Source organism: Mesoplodon densirostris, chromosome 17, assembly GCF_025265405.1.
Source record: "Mesoplodon densirostris isolate mMesDen1 chromosome 17, mMesDen1 primary haplotype, whole genome shotgun sequence".
Taxonomy (NCBI): Eukaryota; Metazoa; Chordata; class Mammalia; order Artiodactyla; family Ziphiidae; genus Mesoplodon; species Mesoplodon densirostris.
This window is the reverse complement of record NC_082677.1, coordinates 381,419-404,515: the sequence shown is the minus strand read 5'-3', so window position 1 is coordinate 404,515 and position 23,097 is coordinate 381,419. Positions and strand designations below refer to the sequence as shown.

Below are 23,097 nucleotides of genomic sequence, written 5' to 3'. Positions count from 1 at the left end.
GTGTGTACATATAGATCTGCTTCATATTTTAAATGACTGAATGATACTCTGTTAAATGGCTATAATTAGTTTTGCTCATCCTCTTTTTTTTTTTTTTTTTTGTGGTACGCGGGCCTCTCACTGTTGTGGCCTCTCCCGTTGCGGAGCACAGGCTCCGGACGCGCAGGCTCAGCGGCTATGGCTCATGGGCCCAGCCGCTCCGCGGCATGTGGGATCCTCCCGGACCAGGGCACGAACCCGTGTCCCCTGCATTGGCAGGCGGACTCTCAACCACTGCGCCACCAGGGAAGCCCCTGCTCATCCTCTTTTAATTGATGTCTATGTCTCTTTCCAGCTTGTTAGTAAAAACGGTGCTGCAGTGAATATGTATATATCTTAGCAAATTTTTGTAAATGTTGATTCTTACTGGACACACCAGTTCCTTTTAACAATTGCTTCATTTCTATCTTACTGCTGTTTATGTAGTCCTTTCTAGATCCAAATCCCATTATACTTAATACAGGTTATTTTTTTGCTTCACTATCTGTTTTTGATCATCAGTATAGGAGGCAGTTCCTGAATTTTCATTATGGTTGTTTTTGTATTACCTTTGTTACTGTAATGATATAACTCAATAGAACTGCCATTCATTTTGCTATTACTCTGTCCTCTATCGGTGGATTTTATATTTTATGTATCTTTCTGTACTGATAAATAATAGAAGTATAGTTTCTTTAAATATCTTTTTAAAAAATTAATTTAATTTATTAATTTATTATTTTTGGCCGTGTTGGGTCTTCGTTGCTGCGCGTGGGCTTTCTCTAGTTGCTGCTAGCGGGGGCTACTCTTGGTTGCGGTGCACGAGCTTCTCACTGCAGTCGCTTCCCTTGTTGCCGAGCATGGGCTCTAGGCATGCAGGTTTCAGTAGTTGTGGCTTGTGGGCTCTAGAGCGCAGGCTCAGTAGTTGTGGCGTACAGGCTTAGTTGCTCCGCGGCATGTGGGATCTTCCCGGACCAGGGCTCAAGCCTGTGTCCCCTGCATTGGCAGGCAGATTCTTAACCATTGAGCCACCAGAGAAGTCCTCATGATCTTCTACTTTAAACCCTCTCTTGAATGGTGTAAAATTCATGCTTCTTTCTCCCCTTTCTTAAGTACTTGATAGTATGTTTCTGTGGGAAAGTCTGAGATAAACCTGGATTTTTTTTCCCTTCTTGTGACTTGATCCTTTTAACAGGCTTCCATATGAATTCTTTTAAGGTTCAGTAACTTATCCAGGATATGTTTTCCGCCCAAATATTTTGTTATGAGAAATTTTAAACATAAAAATGTTGAAAGAGGGGAAATCCCTGGTGGTCCAGTTTTTAGGACTCTGCGCTTCCATTGCAGAGGGGGTGTGTTCGATCCCTGGTTGGGGAACTAAGATCCCACAAGCTGCATGGTGTGGCCAAAAAAAAAAAAAAAAAAAAAAAGTTCAAAGAATTTTAAGGTATTTAATACTTAGATTTTGTTACTAACATTTTACTATACTTGTTTTATTACATCTTTCCATCTGTCCAGTCTTATATCCCAGATGTATCTTACTGTACACCATCATACTTTTCTTGGGACCAGATGTGCCCTTTCAATTCAGTTCTTATATTTCGAGGAAGGAGCTGTGTTAGATCAGAGAGCATATGTTTAGTCTTCATGACTTGAAGGATATCACATTGAGAGAACACTTTCCTACGGTCTAGCAAATCAGACTTAAAATTTGTCCATATTCCCCTCTATTCCCTTTTCGCTGTACCCGTATTTATGATCGATTGAAATTATAGATACAGTTTTATGTCTGTTAGGTACGCAGTTTTAAATGTTACTTGGTCTAGTAGTGAGTAGTGCTGCAGCTGATATTTTATGTCTGTGGCTGTCTTTGGATTTTTCTTTTTTTTTTTTGGCCACGTGCGACTTGCACGATCTTAGTTCCCCGGCAGGGTTGAACCTGGGCCCCTTCAGTGAAAGCACCAAGTCCTAACCACTGGACTGCCAGGGAATTCCTGGATTATTTTTATAAGAAAAATTCCTATGAGTGTGATTTACTGGGTTAAAGTATAAAAAGCACCTCAGGTTACATGTTTTTTGGGTAATATTTTCCTCCAGAAGAATATTATCATGGCAGTATACAAATATATAAGCTTTAGTGAAATTTCAGGAACTCTGGATATTAGCAACTTAAAGGAAATAATTTGGAAGATGTAAAATGGTAGTTTTGTTTTAAGTTGATAGTGTTCCTCATGACTGTTAGATAATGTGCTTATCTGATGATTTGATTGTCAGATCCTCTGAGCTAATTATCATACCCATGTTACTGGTGAGAAAGCACGATCTGAGACGTTAAAGCACCTGTCTTAACTGGCCCAGCTTAAAAGGAGAAGATCCAGGTGTCAGAAAACATTCATGTTCTTTTCCTATTCCTTTTCATGGAGGAAAATATAATTTTACATTTATTACTATATGTGCCCCTGATTTAAGAACAGCTAACCTCCAAAATCAATAATAAAACTGTTACAGGATGCACTGTATTGACTTTCTTGGGTAATTAATGATAGTAAGATACTTCCCATGCTTTGGCTTATTGAAGCATTTCCCCTTAGGAATATAAATAGATAGTATATTTTTGGTCTTTACAACTCTCGCCAACTATAGAAATTATACGGTAGTTATGCGGTCTCAATGTTGGTTGCAGAATGGAGTCATCTAGGGAGCTTCAAAAAAAAATACTCATATCTGGTCCACATCCCAAGAGATTTTGATTTAATTGGTCTGTGGTTAAAAGGTACTTAAGTAATTCTAATGAGCAGTCAGTGTTGACAGCTAATGGTAAAAATGTTTGAACTTAATTGTAGTCATGTTTGGGTTTTAAGATAGCTAAATGGCTCAGTGGTTGAGAGTCCGCCTGCTGATGCAGGGGACACGGGTTCGTGCCCCGGTTTGGGAAGATCCCACATGCCGCAGAGCGGCGAGGCCCATGAGCCATGGCCGCTGAGCCTGCGCGTCCAGAGCCTGTGCTCCACAACGGGAAAGGCCACAACAGTGAGAGGCCCGCGTACCAAAAAAAAAAAAAGATAGCTAAATGTTTTCTCAACTGGCATGTTATCAGAATCACCTGGTTCCTATCCCATATACCAAGCAGACTTTCCTGAGCAGAGTCCGAAAATCTTAAAAAAAATTTTTTTTTTTTAAGTTTCTCAGTTGAGGCTGAACAGCCAGGTTTGCAATGCTGGCATTTTGGAAAGAGCTTTGCAATAAGGATAGATTTGGCTATACATCCCAGTTGAACCATGTAGTGGCTGGATGGCTAGAGCACATTTATAATCTGTCTGGATCTTTTTTCTTTGACATAATTAATACATAATTCAATCTGTAGGGAGGATAATACCTTGTTATAATTATGATGCCTGTGTTGTTATGGTTAAAATGTTTAGAGTTATTGGCACATGAAATATTAACTTTAACTGTTAAGTATTATGTTAAATGAATTCTGAATATAGCAATTTATTAAACATTCAATTAAGATAATATATGTTCATTTTAGAAATTTCAGGTAACATGATTATAGAAAAAGAAAATAAAAACAACCAATACTTGTGTTATTCAGGGTATTCATATATCTGTATATGTGTATGTATATATTTTATGCATGCGTGCACATGTAATTTGGTAAGATAGTACAAAGAGTTTTAATACTTGGGAAGTTTATCCACTGCTTCTCAGATGTGCAAAACAAATGTATCTTTCATTATCTTATTCTGCAGTGGAACCCCTGTTCTTGATGATGTGACACGGGTTGGTGACAGTGGGAATGCTCGTCCTGTTTAAAGTGGTCTTGTTCACATCAGTGTTCAGCCCTTTTCCCCTTTCAGGAACTATCTCCTCATTGCCCTCCTTCATACGATACAGACTTGATGCAGGAGGAAACCTGCTGATTGTGTTGGGAGGGATGTTTTTGAGTTTTATGCCATGTCCTATCTCATTATCTGTACTGTTTGGTCTGGTTCTTACGTGCCCTCTGCTGATGGTTCTCAAGGCATCTTTTTGGGCTTTGAGCTTGCTGCTGAAAAAAATTCTAATTTGTTTAAAACTATGTAAATGAGGGCCTCCCTGGTGGCGCAAGTGGTTAAGAGTCCGCCTGCCGATGCAGGGGATACGGGTTCGTGCCCCGGTCTGGGAGGATCCCATATGCCGCGGAGCGGCTGGGCCCGTGAGCCATGGCCGCTGGGCCTGCGCATCCGGAGCCTGTGCTCCGCAACGGGAGAGGCCACAACAGTGAGAGGCCCACATACCGCAAAAAGAAAAAAAAAAAAAAAAAAAAAACAAAACTATGTAAATGAAAATGTAACTACTATTCTGTTTTTAATATGTTCCAGGCCCTGTGTTAAAACAGTTACTACCCATTTTAATTTCTTAATATAAGGATGGATTTATTATTTTCTTCATACACATAAAGAAATGGGCCCAGAAGTGATATTAATTTATTACACAGCTTATAATCTTTCACTGTAAAATGATGTGATAGACAAAAAGAGAAGCTAGGTGCATGAGTATGAATAAGTTACTACATATATTGCCAGTCATAGAGGATCTATTTGCTTATGAATATAAAAATACAGAAGGGGAAGCTAAAAATATTAATCTGTAATCAATATCTTGTAGATTTAATGAGGCGTCAAGAGGAACTCAGACGCTTAGAAGAACTCAGAAACCAAGAGCTGCAAAAACGGAAGCAAATACAACTGAGGTAAAGAACATCATTATAACATATACGTGAATATATGTAAGTTTCATTATGTATGTTATGAATAAAACTCCCAATGCCTGTTATCAACAAGTTATATAACTTGGAAAATACAGGGAAGAAAACCAAAATTGTCCATTTCTGACCAGATTTAGGGAATTACTCCAGAAGATAACATAAATCTTTGAGATAACATAAATCTTTGTTATTCTATGTTGTGTTTTTTTTTTTTTTTTTTTTTTTTGCGTTACATGGGCCTCTCACTGTTGTGGCCTCTCCCATTGAGGAGCACAGGCTCCGGACGCGCAGGCTCAGCGGTCATGGCTCACGGGCCCATGGTTCACGGGCCCGCGGAGCGGCATGTGGGATCTTCCCGGACTGGGTCTCGAACCCGTGTCCCCTGCATCGGCAGGCGGACTCTCAACAACTGCGCCACCAGGGAAGCCCCTATTCTATGTTTTATATAGCTGATTATGGACACTTTACAGACAGTGTGAGCTTACATAAAGGGCTTAGGCATTATTTCGTATAATTTATTGTAAGACTGCATCAGGATTTATTTACGGGGCCATTTTTCCAGAGATGGATACATTTGCATTGATCTGAGTTTTTTTTCATGTGTATACTACTACTCTGAATGCCATTAAGCATTTTTGTACTTGTGATAATTTGTTTAAAAATGATATCTGGAATCCATGGTAAAAAGGGTATGGGCATTAAAGATCTCAGTACATAATAGAGAACTGTGATGGGCAACTTAAAATCTTTTAGGTTAAGTAAGGAAGTTTAAGGGAGTAGTTGATCCAAGATATAGAAACAAAAATTAACAGCTTTTCTTGTAACTGCAATATTCAGTTGTAAAATATGAGATAAGTATTACTCTTACAAGTTTCAAAAGTCATAATTAGGGGCTTCCCTGGTGGCGCAGTGGTTGAGAGTCCGCCCGCCGATGCAGGGGACACGGGTTCGTGCCCCGGTCCGGGAAGATCCCACATGCTGCGGAGAGGCTGGGCCCATGAGCCATGGCCACTGAGCCTGTACGTCTGGAGCCTGTGCTCCGCAACGGGAGAGGCCACAACAGTGAGAGGCCCGCGTACCGCAAAAAAAAAAAAAAAAAAAAAAAAAAAAGTCATAATTAGGAATTGTTATAAACAAAGCTATGATAGATTAAAGCAAACTTAAACTTTTGTTTTGGAAGTGCTGTAAAAGTAGTAAGTGCTTGGGCTTCCCTGGTGGTGCAGTGGTTGAGAGTCCGCCTGCCGATGCAGGGGATGCGGGTTCATGCCCCGGTCTGGGAAGATCCCACATGCCGCGGAGCGGCGAGGCCCGTGAGCCATGGCCGCTGAGCCTGCGCGTCCGGAGCCTGTGCTCCGCAATGGGAGAGGCCACAACAGTGAGAGGCCTGCATACCGCAAAAAAAAAAAAAAAAAGTAGTAAGTGCTTGTGACAGGAAGTTAGGTGCTCATGGGAAATAAAGAAAGTAAAAAACTGTTAATGAGTTTGAAGTGTCTTCACGGTCAGGAGATAGGTACTAGACTGTATATTTTAGTGTGTTTTTTCCAACTTTATACCCGATTATACCAACGTTTGTGTATTTCTGTCTTGGTACTACTCTAATTTTACTCTAACCTACTTATTCTCAATTTATGGTACTTGGCGGGCAGCATCAGCATTCTAACCTAGGAGATTGTTAGGAAGTCTCAAGCCTTCCCTCTGAACTACTGAATCATAAGCTGATTCACCTGTGCTTTGGTAAATCCTCCAGGTGACTCTGGTGCATCCTAAAGTTTGAGAAACACTGGTGTAAATAACTCCCGCCATGAACTTCTTACACGAGGGACCTTTTTCAGTTTCTTTCTTGTTGCTTCTTTCCACTTCATGTAAATGTGTTAAAGTCTCTTCTACTTGTACAAAGAAAAGGAAACCTCCTCTCCCCTAACATAAACCTACCTGAATCCAGCTTTCTTCTCTTACATTTATCCTTGACAAGTAGGCTTTTAAGATTAGTGCCCTATACTAGTGTGCTAAAATAATAAGTAATTAAAACTAAACAATGTGGGGTGCAAACTACTATGTATGGAATGGATAAACAACAAGGTCCTACTGTATAGCACAGGGAGCTATATTCAATATCCTGTAATAAGCCATAATGGAAAAGAATATGAAAAAGAATATATATGTATAACTGAATCATTTCGCTGTACACCTGAAACTAACATTGTAAATCAACTGTACTTCAGTCAACAAAAAGAAAAACAAAAACAAACCAAGAAAAAAACAATCAATGTGGGAGAACCCAAAGTAGGGTATAAAAATATAACAGATGAACTTAACTATATTATATATAGATGGACAGCGCTGTCACACTGGAAGGAGATGGGGAAGAAAGTAAGGGACCTAAATAACTTTGGAAAACCATATCTTGATTGCATACTATAGGCTAGTGGCAAGAACAATATGTAAATTCTGTAATCTAGTTAGTAAGTGTATTTCTCATAGGGATATAGATTTGCAGTTCTGAAACTATATACTTTTTTTCTCTCTTTGATCAAGACTTTATTGAAAATAATGTATATACTTTTTTAAGTGAATGTATTAGTACAGATTAATATGAACCAGGTTTCTCATTGTTGGAGAAAGAAAGAAGGGAGAAAGGCTAAAATTAAAATGACTCCTGTGATGTTCAATGGGGAATCTAAGTATCAGTATGAACTGAGTGGCATTTAATCTAGACAGATACAGAAATATAGATGTGTATATATACATCGGTTCATATACATATACATATTTCCTAGCCCTGTCCATCCAGAAGCAGTGATGCCTCAGGAACAATGAGCTCATCTGATGCCCAGATTGTTGTTTCTGAGCACCATTCTCCAATAAAGGGAACCAGGGCTTTTTGGAGAAGTGGTTGATTCCAGGATTGAAAAGTCCAAGATGAGCCTGACAAATCTTGTGTCAGAGAGAAGCAAAGTACTTGAACAAGGCTAAGGCACGTTGAGAGAACACAGGAGCCAAACTGAAGGCGCTCCTAAGGGCCAAAGTTGGAACAGTTTCAACAACAAAATAAAAAATGGTAGTATTAGATTTTACACTGTTGAATAAAGTAAATATCCATGAGTTTGTGCTGATAGAAGTTATTTAATGAGTAAGTAAATGGGAGAATTGACAACTCTTCCTTAGTTGTTAGAAGTAGAATTCCAAATAATAAATGTGAAATGAGTCTGAGAGAAAAATTACCAGTGGGTGAATACTGCAGTAATACAGGCACATCTTGGAGATACTGTGGGTTTGGTTCCAGACCAGCACAATATATTGCAATAAAGTGAGTTTTTTTGTTTCACAGTGCATATAAAAGCTACCTTTATACTGTACTGTAGTGTTTTAAGTGTTCAATAGCATGATGTCTTAAAAAACAATGTGTGTACCTTAATTAAAAATACTTTCTTGCTAAAAAATGCTAACCATCTGACAATATAGGGTTGGCACAAAACTTCAGTGTGCAAAAGCAATATGCAGTTTTTGGGAAGGGCAATAAAATGAGGCACTATAGTTGTTTCATTCAAGATTTCCCAGTAGGTGCTAAGGTTGTTGCACAAAACTTGGGATACAGGATTTGTGGAGTCTCAAATTTGTATGAGGTACAAATGGAAACATAGTAAATTTGAAGTGGAGAAGCCCAGCAGATACCACCATTACCAAGTGTTTAGGTTCGTATCACCCTTAATAAGACACGGACACCAGGAACCCCTTGATATGATGCACCCAGAAGCATACATTGTCATTTCTGTGGTTTTCTTGCCAAAGCTTCATAACCTTATGCTAGTCGTGAGAAAACTTAAGACAAACCTAAATTGAAGGACACTGTACAAAATAATCAGTTCTCTTTAAAAGTATCAAGGTCATGAAAGACCAAGAAACACTGAAGTGTTACAGACTCGAGGAGACTAAAGAGAAATAATAACTAAATGCAATGTGAGATTCTGGATAGGGTCCTGGAACAGAAGAAGGACATAGTGGGGAAACTGGTGAAATTTGAGTAAGACCTAGAGTTGAACTGTAGCAGTGTACCATTGTGAATTCCTGGTTTTCATAATTGTACTACGGTTATGGAAGATGTTAATATTAGGGGATGCCGCATGAGGGAGATATAGGAACTCTGTACTATTTTTGCAACTTTTCTGTAAGTTTAAAATTAGTTGGAAATAAAAAAATGAAAAAGAGGACTCTAGGACTGGGGATACAGTGGAAAACAAAAGACACAAGCTCTGCTGGTGTGGCACTTAGGTAATCTGGGAGGGAGGCAGACATTAGTTGGAAACATGATCAGATTATTAAAAAGAAAGTGAAGCGCACAAAATAGAACGCAGTACTTACTGGAATTTTTAATAGGTTACTTGTTTCATAATTGAAATATTGGTTGCTTGGTGCTTCCCTGGTGGTGCAGTGGTTGAGAGTCCGCCTGCTGATGCAGGGGACGCGGGTTCATGCCCTGGTCCGGGAAGATCCCACATGCCGCGGAGCGGCTGGGCCCGTGAACCATGGCTGCTGAGCCTGCGCGTCCGTAGCCTGTGCTCCGCAATGGGAGAGGCCACAACAGTGAGAGGTCCTCATACCACACACACACACACACTATATCTATCTATCTATATATATATATATATCCTGCCCTTGCAGCACAAAGCAAATAAAAATGTAGCAGTTTGCAGAGGTTGGTCTGACTCAAGAGGCTACCACGTGAGTCAGCCAGGGAGTCTGGACACGGCCTTTTTGTTTACCTTAGTTGGAAGACTGAAAAAACTGCTTAAGAAAATATATTTGAAAGAAATCAAATAATTTGGAGTATACAAAATTTTCTGGTTTTCATTTCAGTGCTACAAATAAGTTTTCGTGGGTCACTTCTTCAGGGGCTGTGACCGTGCAGGCGGACAGGGCTTAGGTGGGCTGGTTCAGGCTGTGACTGGCCCACTTGGTGCTTGTTCATTTGTTCTCTTCTTTCCTTCCTCCCTCCTACTCACTCATCTACCCATCCATCCATTCTTTCCCTTTTTATGTCGTTTGACAAAGTATAAAGATCATCAGATGGACTGAGGCCTTTGGTGGGTGTGGAGGCCATAGTGCTGGACTGGAACAAAGAGCAGGACATTTTTATATCAGTCGTATCATAGCTTAGTGCCTAGAGCCTCTCAGGTTTCAAAGTCCTATTAAAATAGACAATTAGTGGGCTTCCAATTAAAATAAATTGTAAAATGGAGGTTTTATCAGTTTCCAATTAAGTATAACATGAAGGGTGTTAAAATTCGTCATGCTTCTTTACTTATTAGTTTCATTTGTGAATATAACCTGGGAAATTATCCTTGATCCAAAGAGACATTAAATATAAATATAATTGTTAAAGCATCTTGTGGAAGGAAAAAAATTAAAAGCAAACATGTACAGTAGGGAATGTTCCTATATGTTGTCTGTAAATTTATATTATGGAATTGTCAGTGTGGTGTAATCACAAAATAAAGTAGAAACTCAGGAATTTATAGACAATGGAGTGGAAGAAAAAAATAGCAAATGTTTAAAGTGATTTTATACCTTTTTACCATATTTTTTCTTCAGATATAAATGTAGTCTCACATTTTATCAGAAAAAAATTGCTCTAACAGTGGGGAGAAGTACATTATAAATTTTATTTAAAATATCTTTTAAATTAAAAATGTTATGGCAATACATGTTTAAAAAAACTCACATGATACGTATGTGTACAAAAGAAAAGGGCAAATGCTCTTGTCTCCCCAGATTATCCCCAGTGTGATAGAAGCTCTCATACTCTCTTCTCTGCTCGTACAAATGGTTTTTAGATGGTTTTTGCTTGCCTTTTTTCTGACACTGTACCTTAGACATTGTTTCATGTCAGTAAATGCAAATCTGCCTCTTCGTAATGGTTGTATTGTGTTCCTTGTCCGTCATTTGTAATTGAATGTCTTCAACCTTTTGCCTTTAATTAATGTACAGTCTTGTATCTGTGTGTATACATTCTTGCACACATGTATAGATATTTCTGTTTAGTTTACTGGAAATGGATTTGCACACATAAAATTGTTTGCTACACGTTGGTCCTCAACAAAGTCATTTTTGCAACCTTGAAGACCAAAAAGCTTTGAGTATCATTTAGTGGCAAGATCTGACATGAGCCTGTTTGATGCAAAACCTGACCCGTTTTACGTTGTGGTCATGCCAAACCTTTGTTATATTCGTAGAATGTGAATGTTCATCTTATTACAGAAGTATTAATGGTGTTGATTATTGGGTACTGCTGGGATATCATAATAGATCCTACTGGGGATATCATAATAGTATATTAACCCTTTTTAAAGTCGGAAAAACACATGTGGCCTTAGAGTTTTTGAATAAGGGAATTTTTGCTGTCACTATGTACATTTTCAGCAGTGTATGAACATGAAAGTATTTTCTTAGCCATAAAATTTATGAGTGTGTTAATGTACTAGAAATGGATTAACCGGTTTATTGGAATATTCTGTTTCCTTGAATAGAGTTGTATACTGGGGACTTAGATATCTCAAAATAGTCTAGATTTTACTTGAAATACCTTAGGAACATTGTCTTGTTACTTGCACATGGTCTGATATGAAGTCCTAACAGCCTGTTTTCTTGCTGGCTGTGGGTGAAAATGCCATTTCTTTTAGTTCAGGTATTGTGTTTGGTGTACAAAACAACAACAACCAAGTATCTATACTTGGTGTAAAAGGGTGCTTATAAGAGTAGCCTGGAAAATGAGACCTGCTGAGGGGGCATCAGCATTATATAGTCTTCGCTATTTAAATTACTTTTTTGCTTTTGAGTGGAGAGCATATATATTTGAGTTTGCATTGATTTAAATGTCAGTATAATGTCAGACTATTACTTTAATATTATTTTGTAGGTTTTCCCTCTTAATCATATTGTAACTAATTATGATTTAATAGTAATCCTGCACATACATACCTTTTTTGTTTGTTTTGTAGTTGTTGTTCCATGCTTGATATCTCTGAGGCAGAGGTTGGCATACTTTTTCTGGGAAAGGGCTACATGGTAAATATTTTAGGCTTTTCATGTCATATGGTCTGTGTCTCAACTGTTCAGCACTGCTCTAGCCCAAAGGTAGCCACAGACAGTGAGGGAATGATTGTCCCGTAAAACTTAATTTGCAAAAACAGGTGGTATGCAGACACCTGCTCCAGGTGCATACTTTCCTCAGTGCATTAATGAAATGGGGGAGAGAACGTTAAGGCTTCCTTTTGCACATAGTAGGATTTTTGTCTAGGCAGTGTGGTCCTTTGCAGTGGCTTGTATTGGAATAGATTCTGAGTGTCTTTAAGAACTAACTCTGCTGTGCCAGTGGTGAATCCCAGGCTTTCTCTTTGTACAGTAATAGAGTACTGGTTTGAGCTTTTGGTTTCTGGAGTTTTTGACTGTAAGCACATAATTATCCTAGTTTTATGCTGTTACTTTACTTTCTTTTTTTTTTTTTTTTTTTTGCGGTACGTGGGCCTCTCACTGTTGTGGCCTCTCCCATTGCGAAGCACAGGCTCCGGACGCGCAGGCTCAACGGCCATGGCTCACGGGCCCAGCCGCTCCGCGGCATGTGGGATCATCCCGGACCGGGGCACGAACCCGTGTCCCCTGCATCGGCAGGCGGACTCTCAACCACTGCGCCACCAGGGAAGCCCTACTTTACTTTTTTGATTGACCCTAGATAAATTATTTTATTGGTTTGTTTGATTTATTAATGGTTTAGAGCAAAATAAAAGGAAGGTAAATCTGGTAAGCCACTCGTTATCACAGATTTGGCATAATGTATAAATAAATGATATACATAAATGATTTTGTTTTACCTGAAATAAAATACCGTATTATGGTTTATATGTCAACCACCCTGAATTTTTATTTACAAATCTCTCAGGCATGAAGAAGAGCACCGTCGTCGTGAAGAGGAAATGATCCGACACAGAGAACAGGAGGAGCTGAGGCGACAGCAGGAGGGCTTTAAGCCAAACTATATGGAAAATGTAAGTAAAATGCTGGTTAACTAAAGTGATTTTACATTGTCAGGTGGATGATACATGTTTAGAATTCTTTAGATTCTGCTTTATATAGTAATATATTTTCTAATCTTTCTGAATTTGTCGTGTTTATGTTAAACTAACGAATTTCTTAACCTCTTACAGGTAGTAAATTAAAATTAGTTTCTGAAGATAATCATGCTTTATGAAATGAATATTAAATTTTTCTCCATTTTACTTTATCTGTTTTTAATTCCTACTAAGTTAGGAATCTTGACAAATTCATCATCTCCACTTGACTGATTTTCACTGTTAATTGATACTAAAAATTCTTTAGTTTGGTAGACATATAGAAAAGTAGAAGTAGTATGTGCTCATCACTCAGCCATAACAGTTATCAATACTTAGCAGATCTTTTTCATCTTTAAGTATACCCACTTTCCCTAATTTTTTTATATGAAATCCCTGACTTCATATGATTTCATTTGTATTTCAGTATGTATCTCTAAAAGATAAGGACTCTCAAAAAATGTCTTCATCATATCTTAAAAATTGCCAGTTATTTAATATTAACTAGTAAAAGCCCCAGTTTGCCCAAGTCTTACTTTTTTTTTTTTAAAGTAATTGGTTTCTTCAGATCGGTTGATAAATCCAATCATTTTAGTCTATAGGTTTTCTCTCCCTCATTTTCGTTTTTTCCTTATTTTTTTTTTTTAAAGAAACAGCTCCTTGTATAGAGTATCTCACGTCCTGGATTTTGTTGACTGTATCCTTGCAGTGATGTTCAACAAGTTTGTTTATGCCCGAATTTCTTGTAAACTGGAGTTAGTTCCAAAGACGTTATCTGATTCAGGGTTTTGTTTTGGGGAGGCAAAATGGTAGGGCAAAAAAGGATACTTCAAGTAGCTTATAACCCACAGGGTCTTAATAATAATTAACAGAGTCTCATTGTTCACCTTAGATGAATGCCAGCTTAAAAACTCATTCTAAAAAATACTTACCAGTATTTTTTTCCTCTAGCTGTTCAAAAGCCATGATTCTTTAGTAAGTAAGTTTCTGAGGCTAAATGTATTAATTCCAATCATTGGTGTCTTTTTTTCTGACTGTCTCTGTCCCTGTTCTTTTGTCCCTGGAAAATTAAAAAGATACTTAAATTAAAATGAATACAGACAGCAAAATAAATTCTAAGTAGAAGAGCAACAAGAACTTTTTTTTTTTTTTTTTTTTTGAGGTACGCGGGCCTCTCACTGTTGTAGCCTCTCCCGTTGCGGAGCACAGGCTCCGGACGTGCAGGCTCAGCAGCCATGGCTCACGGGCCCAGCCGCTCCGCGGCATGTGGGATGTTCCTGGACCGGGGCACGAACCCGTGTCCCCTGAATCGGCAGGCGTACTCTCAACCACTGCGCCACCAGGGAAGCCCACAACAAGAACTTTTTATCTTGCCTTCCATCAAGTAAATATCCTTTGAATGAAAATTATATGGCATTTAAATTCAGTTAGAAAATTTTTTTATTATTTATAAGTCACACTAAAAGTTTAAATTAATAGATTTTAAAATCCCATTAGAAAATTAGCTGAATACATTTTTTAAGCATTGTGAATTTTCTTTTTGAATAATTTCTAGCATTATTGCAATTCTCTTTTCCTCTTGGATACATAGCACTTGCATAGTGACATATTTAAACGGTGGTCTTCTCCTTTTTCATAGTTACATTTGAACATAAATCTGTTGGATTTATCAATGTGAGGATATTTTATGATGTTATAAAAGAACGTGGAATTAAAAAAAATTTTCAGGCGCATATATTTTGAAAACTAGTAACTAACGTTTTTATTTTAAAATACAGTCAAGATGTAAACCACATGTGATATATTTCTTAGAGAAATTTTATTTCATTCCATTGAGGATTAGGAAATTCTTCCCAGTTCTTTTATGTACCTCAACGTATCTTTTTTTAAAGTGCCTGCTTATAGTAAAGTTGGTGGAATTAGCTTTCTTAATATTTTTCTGGCATAAACTTTATATTCTTGGAGCAAATGTGTAGCTATGTGTAATGATGTAAATCATTTAGGGACTAGAAGGAAATGATTAAATAAAATATATTCTGTTAAATTTAAGTTGGCTACATTATAAGCTTGATTGCAAACTCTTCATTCTTTGAAATTTCACAGTTTAAAAAAAACTTATACCAGTGTTTTTTAATATGTTCAGTGGTATTTAATATAGGTATAATTAATAAAGGACAACAGATAGTTTCGACTTTACTTTTCTATTGAAAAACTATTAGAAATGTTGCTACAGTTTAAAATTGAAATACTGCAAATTCTTAAAAACAGTCGAATGTTTCAAAATCATTTTAGTGGTGGGTAAAATTTTATAGATCGCCAAGGAACTTTGAGAATAAACAAATTAGATACTTAAAAATATGACAGATTTATTGGCATTTCAAAAATAGATTATTTATTGTTTCACAAGTTTATGCTCTTAGAAAACTTAGATGATCAAATAAATATTTTAATATTAAGATAATTTTAAGTAGTTACTTAAAGTATGTGTTGCATATTTGAAGCATCATAAGATTAATTTGGCTGGAGCAGAGGTCTGCAAACTCTAGCCTGGAACCTCCACCCATTTTTATACCACCGTACCACGGAGCCGAGGATGGTGTTTACATTTTTAAAGGGTTGATGGACAAGGAAAAAAAAAAAAAGACTACTAAACAGAGTATTTTTGACCCACAAAACCTAAAATACTCTTTGGCCCTTTATAGAAAAAGTTTGATGAATCCTGGGCTGGAGTGTTGGTGACTTTTTAAAAAAAGTAATACTCATGTTAGACCACAAAGTTACTAGGTTCTTAATTTTCTGGAAAGGAATCATAGTATGTAGTAATGGAATTAAATATCTAGGGGAAAATATAGTCTTTGTTCTATTTTTAGATTTTTTTGAGATTAGAAATTATGAATAGGCACAAGTTTTTCATCATTTTGGTATCAGTTTTATTTGGTTCCTAGCTCCATAATGCTTGTTAATATAAACTAATCAAGCACTAAAGAAATACTAACAAAAGCTCTATACTAGTCTTGACTGGTTTGTGTTAATAGAAGAAACATTGAGGCCATTGTTGCACTAGTTATTCTTCATTTACTTTGAAAACTGTCTTTGGGAAAAATTGTTAAACAATTTTAATGTTTGTTTTTGTTTTTAAAAGCTTTGAAATTAGGCCCTCTTATGTGCTTCTCTTTTCTCACTGTTCAGTATAAAGGGAGGAATCAAATGGTAAGTGTTCAGCTTGCCTGGGTAGTAAAAGTCATGTAGGTTTACTTGGTTCATTTTAAGATGCCACTTCACATTTCTTTCTAATATTCCTGTTAGGAATATTCCAGCACAACTAATAGTATGGGCTTTGAAGTATAAAATAAATACTTTGTCTTGAATAATATATATATTTTTTAACGTAGCAAAAGACACATCTGGACTTCCCTGGTGGTCCAGTGGTTAAGACTCCTCACTCCCAATGCAAGGGGCACAGGTTTGAACCGTGGTCGGGGAACTAAGACCCCACATGCTGCATAGCGCAGCCCCTGCCCTTCCCAAAAGAAAAGATGCGTCATGTCTGGTCATGGTTTATGGGGGTTTTGTTGTTGTTGTTGTTAGCTTTCAAATTTATCATAATATTATGACATACATGTGAAAAAAAAATATATATATATATTTTTGTGTGTGTGTGTGTGTTGTACGCGGGCCTCTCACTGTTGTGGCCTCTCCCGTTGCGGAGCACAGGCTCTGGATGTGCAGGCTCAGCAGCCATGGCTCACGGGCCCAGCCGCTCCGCGGCATGTGGGATCATCGCGGACCGGGGCACGAACCCGTGTCCCCTGCATTGGCAGGCGGACTCTCAACCACTGCGCCACCAGGGAAGCCCCATGTGCATATATTTTTAAGAGTTTCAAGGATATACCAGCTCTTCATCAGTTAGAAGCTGTCATTTTAATTTCATACCTTATTCCTCCTAAGAAGAAGTCATGCTCTTTGGTAATAGATCTGGTAATTATAGATTAAACATGTTAGTTTTCACTCCTGTAGCATAACACCTTTTTTTTTTTTTTTTTTGCGGTACGCGGGCCTCTCACTGTTGTGGCCTCTCCCGTTGCGGAGCACAGGCTCCGGACGCGCAGGCTCAGCGGCCATGGCTCAAGGGCCCAGCCGCTCCGCAGCATGTGGGATCCTCCCAGACCGGGGCACGAACCCGTGTCCCCTGCATCGGCAGGCGGACTCTCAACCACTGTGCCACCATGGAAGCCCAGCATAACACATTTTTGACTCCCATAACAATGTATATATTTTTATTCTGTGCCTTAATTACATTTAGGTTTATCTTTACCATAGTGTATTTGAACCATTTTCTAGATAGTATTTTACTAGGTTGAAATTTTCTACTTAAGGCAGTTTTACAGCTTTTGAACACATCACAGAGGTTATTCTGTTACAGTAAGAATTTGTGAGACTGTTTATGATTGTTTTGTGACTTTTTAATATTAGGTTGTTTCACTTACTGTAGATTCAATAGTTTAAACATTTAAGTACTGCTGTGTACTAGTCTTTATTTGTGGATACAATTTGGTTTGGAGTAAAGGGGAGATTTTAATTAGAATATTTTTAAAATGCAGTTTCTGGGAGTAAACTTTGTTTTCTTGGAAAAATGAGTAAGTCATAAAATATCTAAATGTCATTCTGGCTTTAGTAGTTGTATCATGTAGTTATAAAAATACTTTCATTGGGAAAATTGGGGCAGTGCTTAGATTGGATGCTACTTTGTTTTAAAACTTAAGAAGTTTCTTTATCTGGCCTGGTAAATATTAATGTTTGATTTTTAGTGAAGAAGAGAATAGCCCTTCATATCTGTTTTAAGATATATACATGAATTGATATGGAATAACTTTTATTCCTGTTTGAGTAGGTGAGACTGGCCCTCGAGAAATGAACACGTGCATAAAGACCCGAATGTGTATTATATACCAAGGCAGTAATTTGACCCATGTTCCTTAAGAGGTATTCCTTTGTAGCTCCTGGGATTATTGAGCAGAGAGGCCACAGCAGATGTAGCCTGTCTAAGAGGGTAACACCTCTTCCATGGTAGTGTTTCATGTTGTGCATCATAAGCACTCAGGGAGCTTTCAAAAAATGTGGGTTCTCAGGTCTCCGTCCTACTTAATTGATTCATTTGTGATCCCAGTAGATTCTGATGGGTTGTCCATTGACAGTTTCGACTAAATACTGTAGTTTTCAATCTTTGCAGCACATCTATGGAACGTAAAAAAGAAAAATGGGGCTTCCATGGTGGCGCAGTGGTTGAGAGTCCGCCTGCCGATGCAGGGGACACGGGTTCGTGCCCCGGTCTGGGAAGATCCCACATGCCGCAGAGCGACTGGGCCCGTGAGCCATGGCCGCTGAGCCTGCGCGTCCAGAGCCTGTGCTCCGCAGCGGGAGAGGCCACAGCAGTGAGAGGCCCATGTACTGCAAAAAAAAAAAAAGAAAAATGGCTGAGATCTACTCCAGTGGGTCTAGGTTGGAGCCATGGGATCTGCATTTTAAAAAGCTCTTCAGCTTGCTTATTTTCGTTGGCGGAGATCGAAAACCACTGGCCATATGTTGCAGTGAGACATATGTTGAGATGAGAATAGTAGTAGCCGTTGAATTTTTTATGGGATCTGGGGAGTTTTAAGGGAGAGCTCAGGGTCATTGGACATGGCAGACAGAATTCACACATTTAACAGTATAAATGGCACAGTATTGTCTGTGAATCGTGCTCTGTGGGATTTTCGTGTGGCAACTTTTAGTTGGGCTTTCATCCTATATATGGAAGGGAGTATTATCTCAAATGATACATTAATTTTTAGTTTTTAAAATATTTCATCTGGACTGGAGGTCTACAGACTAGGGTAAGCCAGGCCAAATCTGAACACTGCCTATTTTTTTCTGAACAGCTTTATTGGAACACAGCTGTATTTATGTTTTGTTTATGGCTGCTTTGCCCCAAAATGGCAGCGTTGACTAGTGGTGACTTAACTCTAAGGCTATGTCAGGACTGTATGGCCAGCAGAGCCTGGAATACTATCTGGCCCTTTCCCCAAAAAGTTTGCCAACCTCTGATCTCAGGCCAGTCTGAGAGTTGGGGGGGAATCTATAAAAAGTGGCTCATGTTAACCAAACTCATAAAGAGTTTGTGACTTAAAATGTAATTATATTAACTTACATGTTCTTTTCCAGTGTTTTTAGAAGGTTTATTGAGCAGAGTGCCTCATATCCTAGAACCTTGGTTCTTGGTTCTGAAGAATCCAAATTAGTATTCAGAAGGTTCATTAGTAGTCATGGTTATAAATCAGAGCAGAAGTTATGGGAAGAGCTGCCACATTTGGCCTGTTGTTTAATTTTATGCCAGTCCCTTCCTGCTTCTTGAGTGAGTCTGGTTTCTCTTATTATCATTCCTTGATTTATTTATAACCTAACCCCTCCCCCCATGTTCGCTGTACAAAACTCAGGACAGAAACTCTAGTCAGTAATGAACTTTCATTAATAGGTGCTGGCAGAGCCAACCGACCCCAGTTGTCACTAATGAGGAGGTACAAATACGTTTTCTGAATTAGTTCGTGAATTTTTGAGAGAAGCTGCCATTTTGTGGTTTTCACATGGCCATCACTTCTCTTTTTCAGTAAATTACTTAGCTTTAACAAGTAATTTGGTTGTATTGAAGTAGAAGATGGCGTTATTTTGGAAGGCTAAATATCTGACACATTTGAACAAAGGACATATTTCACAAGGGGTTTTTATAGCCTCTTCATCATCCTATGGAAATAACTGAAGAATTATTTGCTGTAGTGTTTGGAGTCAGATTTAGGTGTGGGAAGGTTATTACCTATTGCTGGTATAATGACAGCCTGCTTCTGATGGTTTGGACATGATGGTAAAAATCAGAATGGATAATAACAGTTATATTGCAGTGGCCTTGCATAGAATGCTCTAGTTGTGCCCAATTTTTGTTATTAATATGTTTTATTTATTTACTAAAATAATTTGGTTTCCTACAATGAGCGAAGAACTTTTCTGAATATTTAAGGATGGTACATAATTGGAACTTAGACTTTTATTGTCAAATGAAAACAAAGATACATATTTATAAGGTTAACATATACTCTAGGAAGTGATCCTTAGGATTTTGATGATTTGGGGCATTTGTGTTGAAGATATAATATCAATTTTAACCAGCTGTTGAAATCTTTGATCACTTCTCAAAAGGATTATTTAATAATTTTAATAATATCTAATTATTTGTAAGGAAAACTTTAAAATTTTCTTTTTTAACATCTTTATTGGAGTATAATTGCTTTGCAATGGTGTGTTAGTTTCTGCTTTATAACAAAATTAATCAGCTGTACATATATCCCCATATCTCCTCCCTCTTGCGTCTTCCTCCCACCCTCCCTATCCCACCCCTCTAGGTGGTCACAAAGCACCGAGCTGATCTCCCTGTGCTATGCGGCTGTTTCCCACTAGCTGTTTCACATTTGGTAGTGCATATATGTCCATGCCATTCTCTCACTTCGTCCTTACCCTTCCCCCTCCCCGTGTCCTCAAGTCCATTCTGTGCATCTGCATCTTTATTCCTGTCCTGCCTGTAGGTTCTTCAGAACCATTTTCTTTTTTCTTTTTTAGATTCCATATATATGTGTCAGCATATGGTATTTATTCTTCTCTTTCTGACTTACTTCACTCTGTATGACAGACTCTAGGTCCATCCACCTCACTACAAATAACTCAATTTTGTTTCTTTTTACGGCTGAGTAATATTCCATTGTATATATGTGCCACATCTCCTTTATCCATTCATCTGTCGATGGACACTTAGGTTGCTTCCATGTCCTGGCTATTGTAAATAGAGCTGCAGTGAACATTGTGGTATGTGACTCTTTTTGAATTATGTTTTTTCTCAGGGTATATGCCCAGTAGTGGGATGGCTGGGTCGTATGGTAGTTCTATTTTTAGTTTTTTAAGGAACCTCCATACTGTTTTCCATAGTGGTTGTATCAATTTACATTCCCACCAACAGTGCAAGAGGGTTCGCTTTTCTCCACACCCTCTCCAGCATTTATCATCTGTAGATTTTTTGATGATGGCCATTCTGACCCATGTGAGGTGATACCTCATTGTAGTTTTGATTTGCATTTCTCTAATGATTAGTGATGTTGAGCATCCTTTCATGTGTTTGTTGGCAATCTGTGTATCTTCTTTGGAGGGATGTCTATTTAGGTCTTCTGCCCATTTTTGGATTTTTTTTTTTTTTTTGCGGTACGCGGGCCTCTCACTGTTGTGGCTTCTCCCATTGCGAGCACAGGCTCCGGACGTGCAGGCTCAGCGGCCATGGCTCACGAGCCCAGCTGCTCCGCGGCATGTGGGATCTTCGCAGACCGGGGCACGAACCTGTGTCCCCTGCATTGGCAGGTGGACTCTCAACCACTGTGCCACCAGGGAAGCCCTGTTTTTTTGATATTGAGCTGCATGATGAGCTGCTTGTAAATTTTGGAGATGAATCCTTTGTCAGCTGCTTCGTTTGCAAATATTTTCTCCCATTCTGGGGGTTGTCTTTTTGTGTTGTTTATGTTTTCCTTTGCTGTGCAAAGCTTTTAAGTTTCATTAGGTCCCATTTGTTTATTTATGTTTTTATTTCCATTTCTCTAGGAGGTGGGTCCAAAAAGATCTTCCTGTGATTTATGTCATAGAATGTTCTGCCTTTGTTTTCCTCTAAGAGTTTTATAGTGTCTGGCCTTACATTTAGGTCTTTAATGCATTTTGAGTTTATTTTTGTGTATGGTGTTAGGGAGTGTTCTAGTTTCATTCTTGTATATGTAGCTGTCCAGTTTTCCCAGCACCACTTATTGAAGAGGCTGTCTTTTCTCCATTGTATATCCTTGCCTCCTTTATCAAAGATAAGGTGACCATATGTGCGTGGGTTTCTCTCTGGTCTTTCTATTCTGTTCATTTGACCTATATTTCTGTTTTTGTGCCAGTACCATACTGTCTTGATTACTGTAGCTTTGTAGTATTGTCTGAAGTTTGGGAGCCCCATTCCTCCAGCTCCGTTTTTCTTTCACAAGATTGCTTTGGCTCTTCGGGGTCTTTTGTGTTTCCATATGAATTGTAAGATTTTTTTGTTCTAATTCTGTGAAGATTGCCAGTGGTAGTTTGATAGGGATTGCATTGAATCCGTAGGTTGCTTTGGGTAATATAGTCATTTTCACAGTGTTGATTCTTCCAATCCAAGAACATGGTATATTTCTCCATCTGTTTATGTCATCTTTTATTTCTTTCATCAGTGTCTTATAGTTTTCTGCATACAGGTCTTTTGTCTCCTTAGGTAGGTTTATTCCTAGGTATTTTATTCTTTTTGTTGCAGTGGTAAATGGGAGTGTTTCCTTAATTTCTTGTTCAGATTTTTCATCATTAGTGTATAGGAATGCAAGAGATTTCTGTGCATTAATTTTGTATCCTGCTACTTTACCATATTCATTGATTAGCTCTAGTAGTTTTCTGGTAGCATAAAATTTTCATCCAAACTCGGACAAGTGAATATGAGTACTATATAAAATTACTTTTTTTTTTAACAGCAGGCATAAAATAAGCTGTCTCAGGCAAACCAGGATGTGTGTGTGGTCACCCTAATCATATGTTATGATTATAAGTAGCGTATTTCCCCTCTGTTTTATCATTCATGTTTAGAAGTCTTTTGAATGCATCCAGATTGAAATGGTTACCATGTCCTTTATATTCTTTAACCACTTCATCAGAGGACACTTTGTTGGACTTAATTATTTCTATGTCATATTAGATGACTCTAGTGTCTTCTTCGGCCTTACCTCCCATTAGAGTTACAGAGGGGCTCATATTCCACAAAAATTCCCATATCTCTTTTTCCCTCCTGGGGAGTGTGTATACTCAGCACATACATAACTTTCCCTGACTACTCACCCCAGCTGTGATCCTATATCATTTTTAATATGATTCTTTTTTAGTACTTATATTGCCATCTAATTATTTTCTCACAGTTGTCCAGTATTTGAGCCCTCTTTGAGTTTTTTGAGGTCAGGAATCTTGTATTTGTTATATTGTAGTTACTGAGATGTAAATTGGGAGAGTTAAATAGTTGTTTGATGTCTTCTTTTTCAAATGACAGCGTGCAGCTCAATCATACAGTTTTTTTTTTTTTTTTTTGCGGTACGCGGGCCTCTCACTGTTGTGGCC

The 23,097-nt window shown here is 38.1% G+C and overlaps 1 protein-coding gene across 1 annotated transcript in view; it reads left to right on the top strand.

Moving 5' to 3' along the window:
- PSPC1 (paraspeckle component 1) overlaps window positions 1-23,097 on the top strand; it is a 60,229-nt gene that overhangs the window by 20,122 nt on the left and 17,010 nt on the right. Inside the window, exons 5-6 of the mRNA XM_060080046.1 lie at window positions 4,669-4,753; window positions 12,702-12,807. Of these exons, the coding sequence (XP_059936029.1) occupies window positions 4,669-4,753; window positions 12,702-12,807 (191 nt within the window). The remainder of the gene's footprint in view (window positions 1-4,668; window positions 4,754-12,701; window positions 12,808-23,097) is intronic.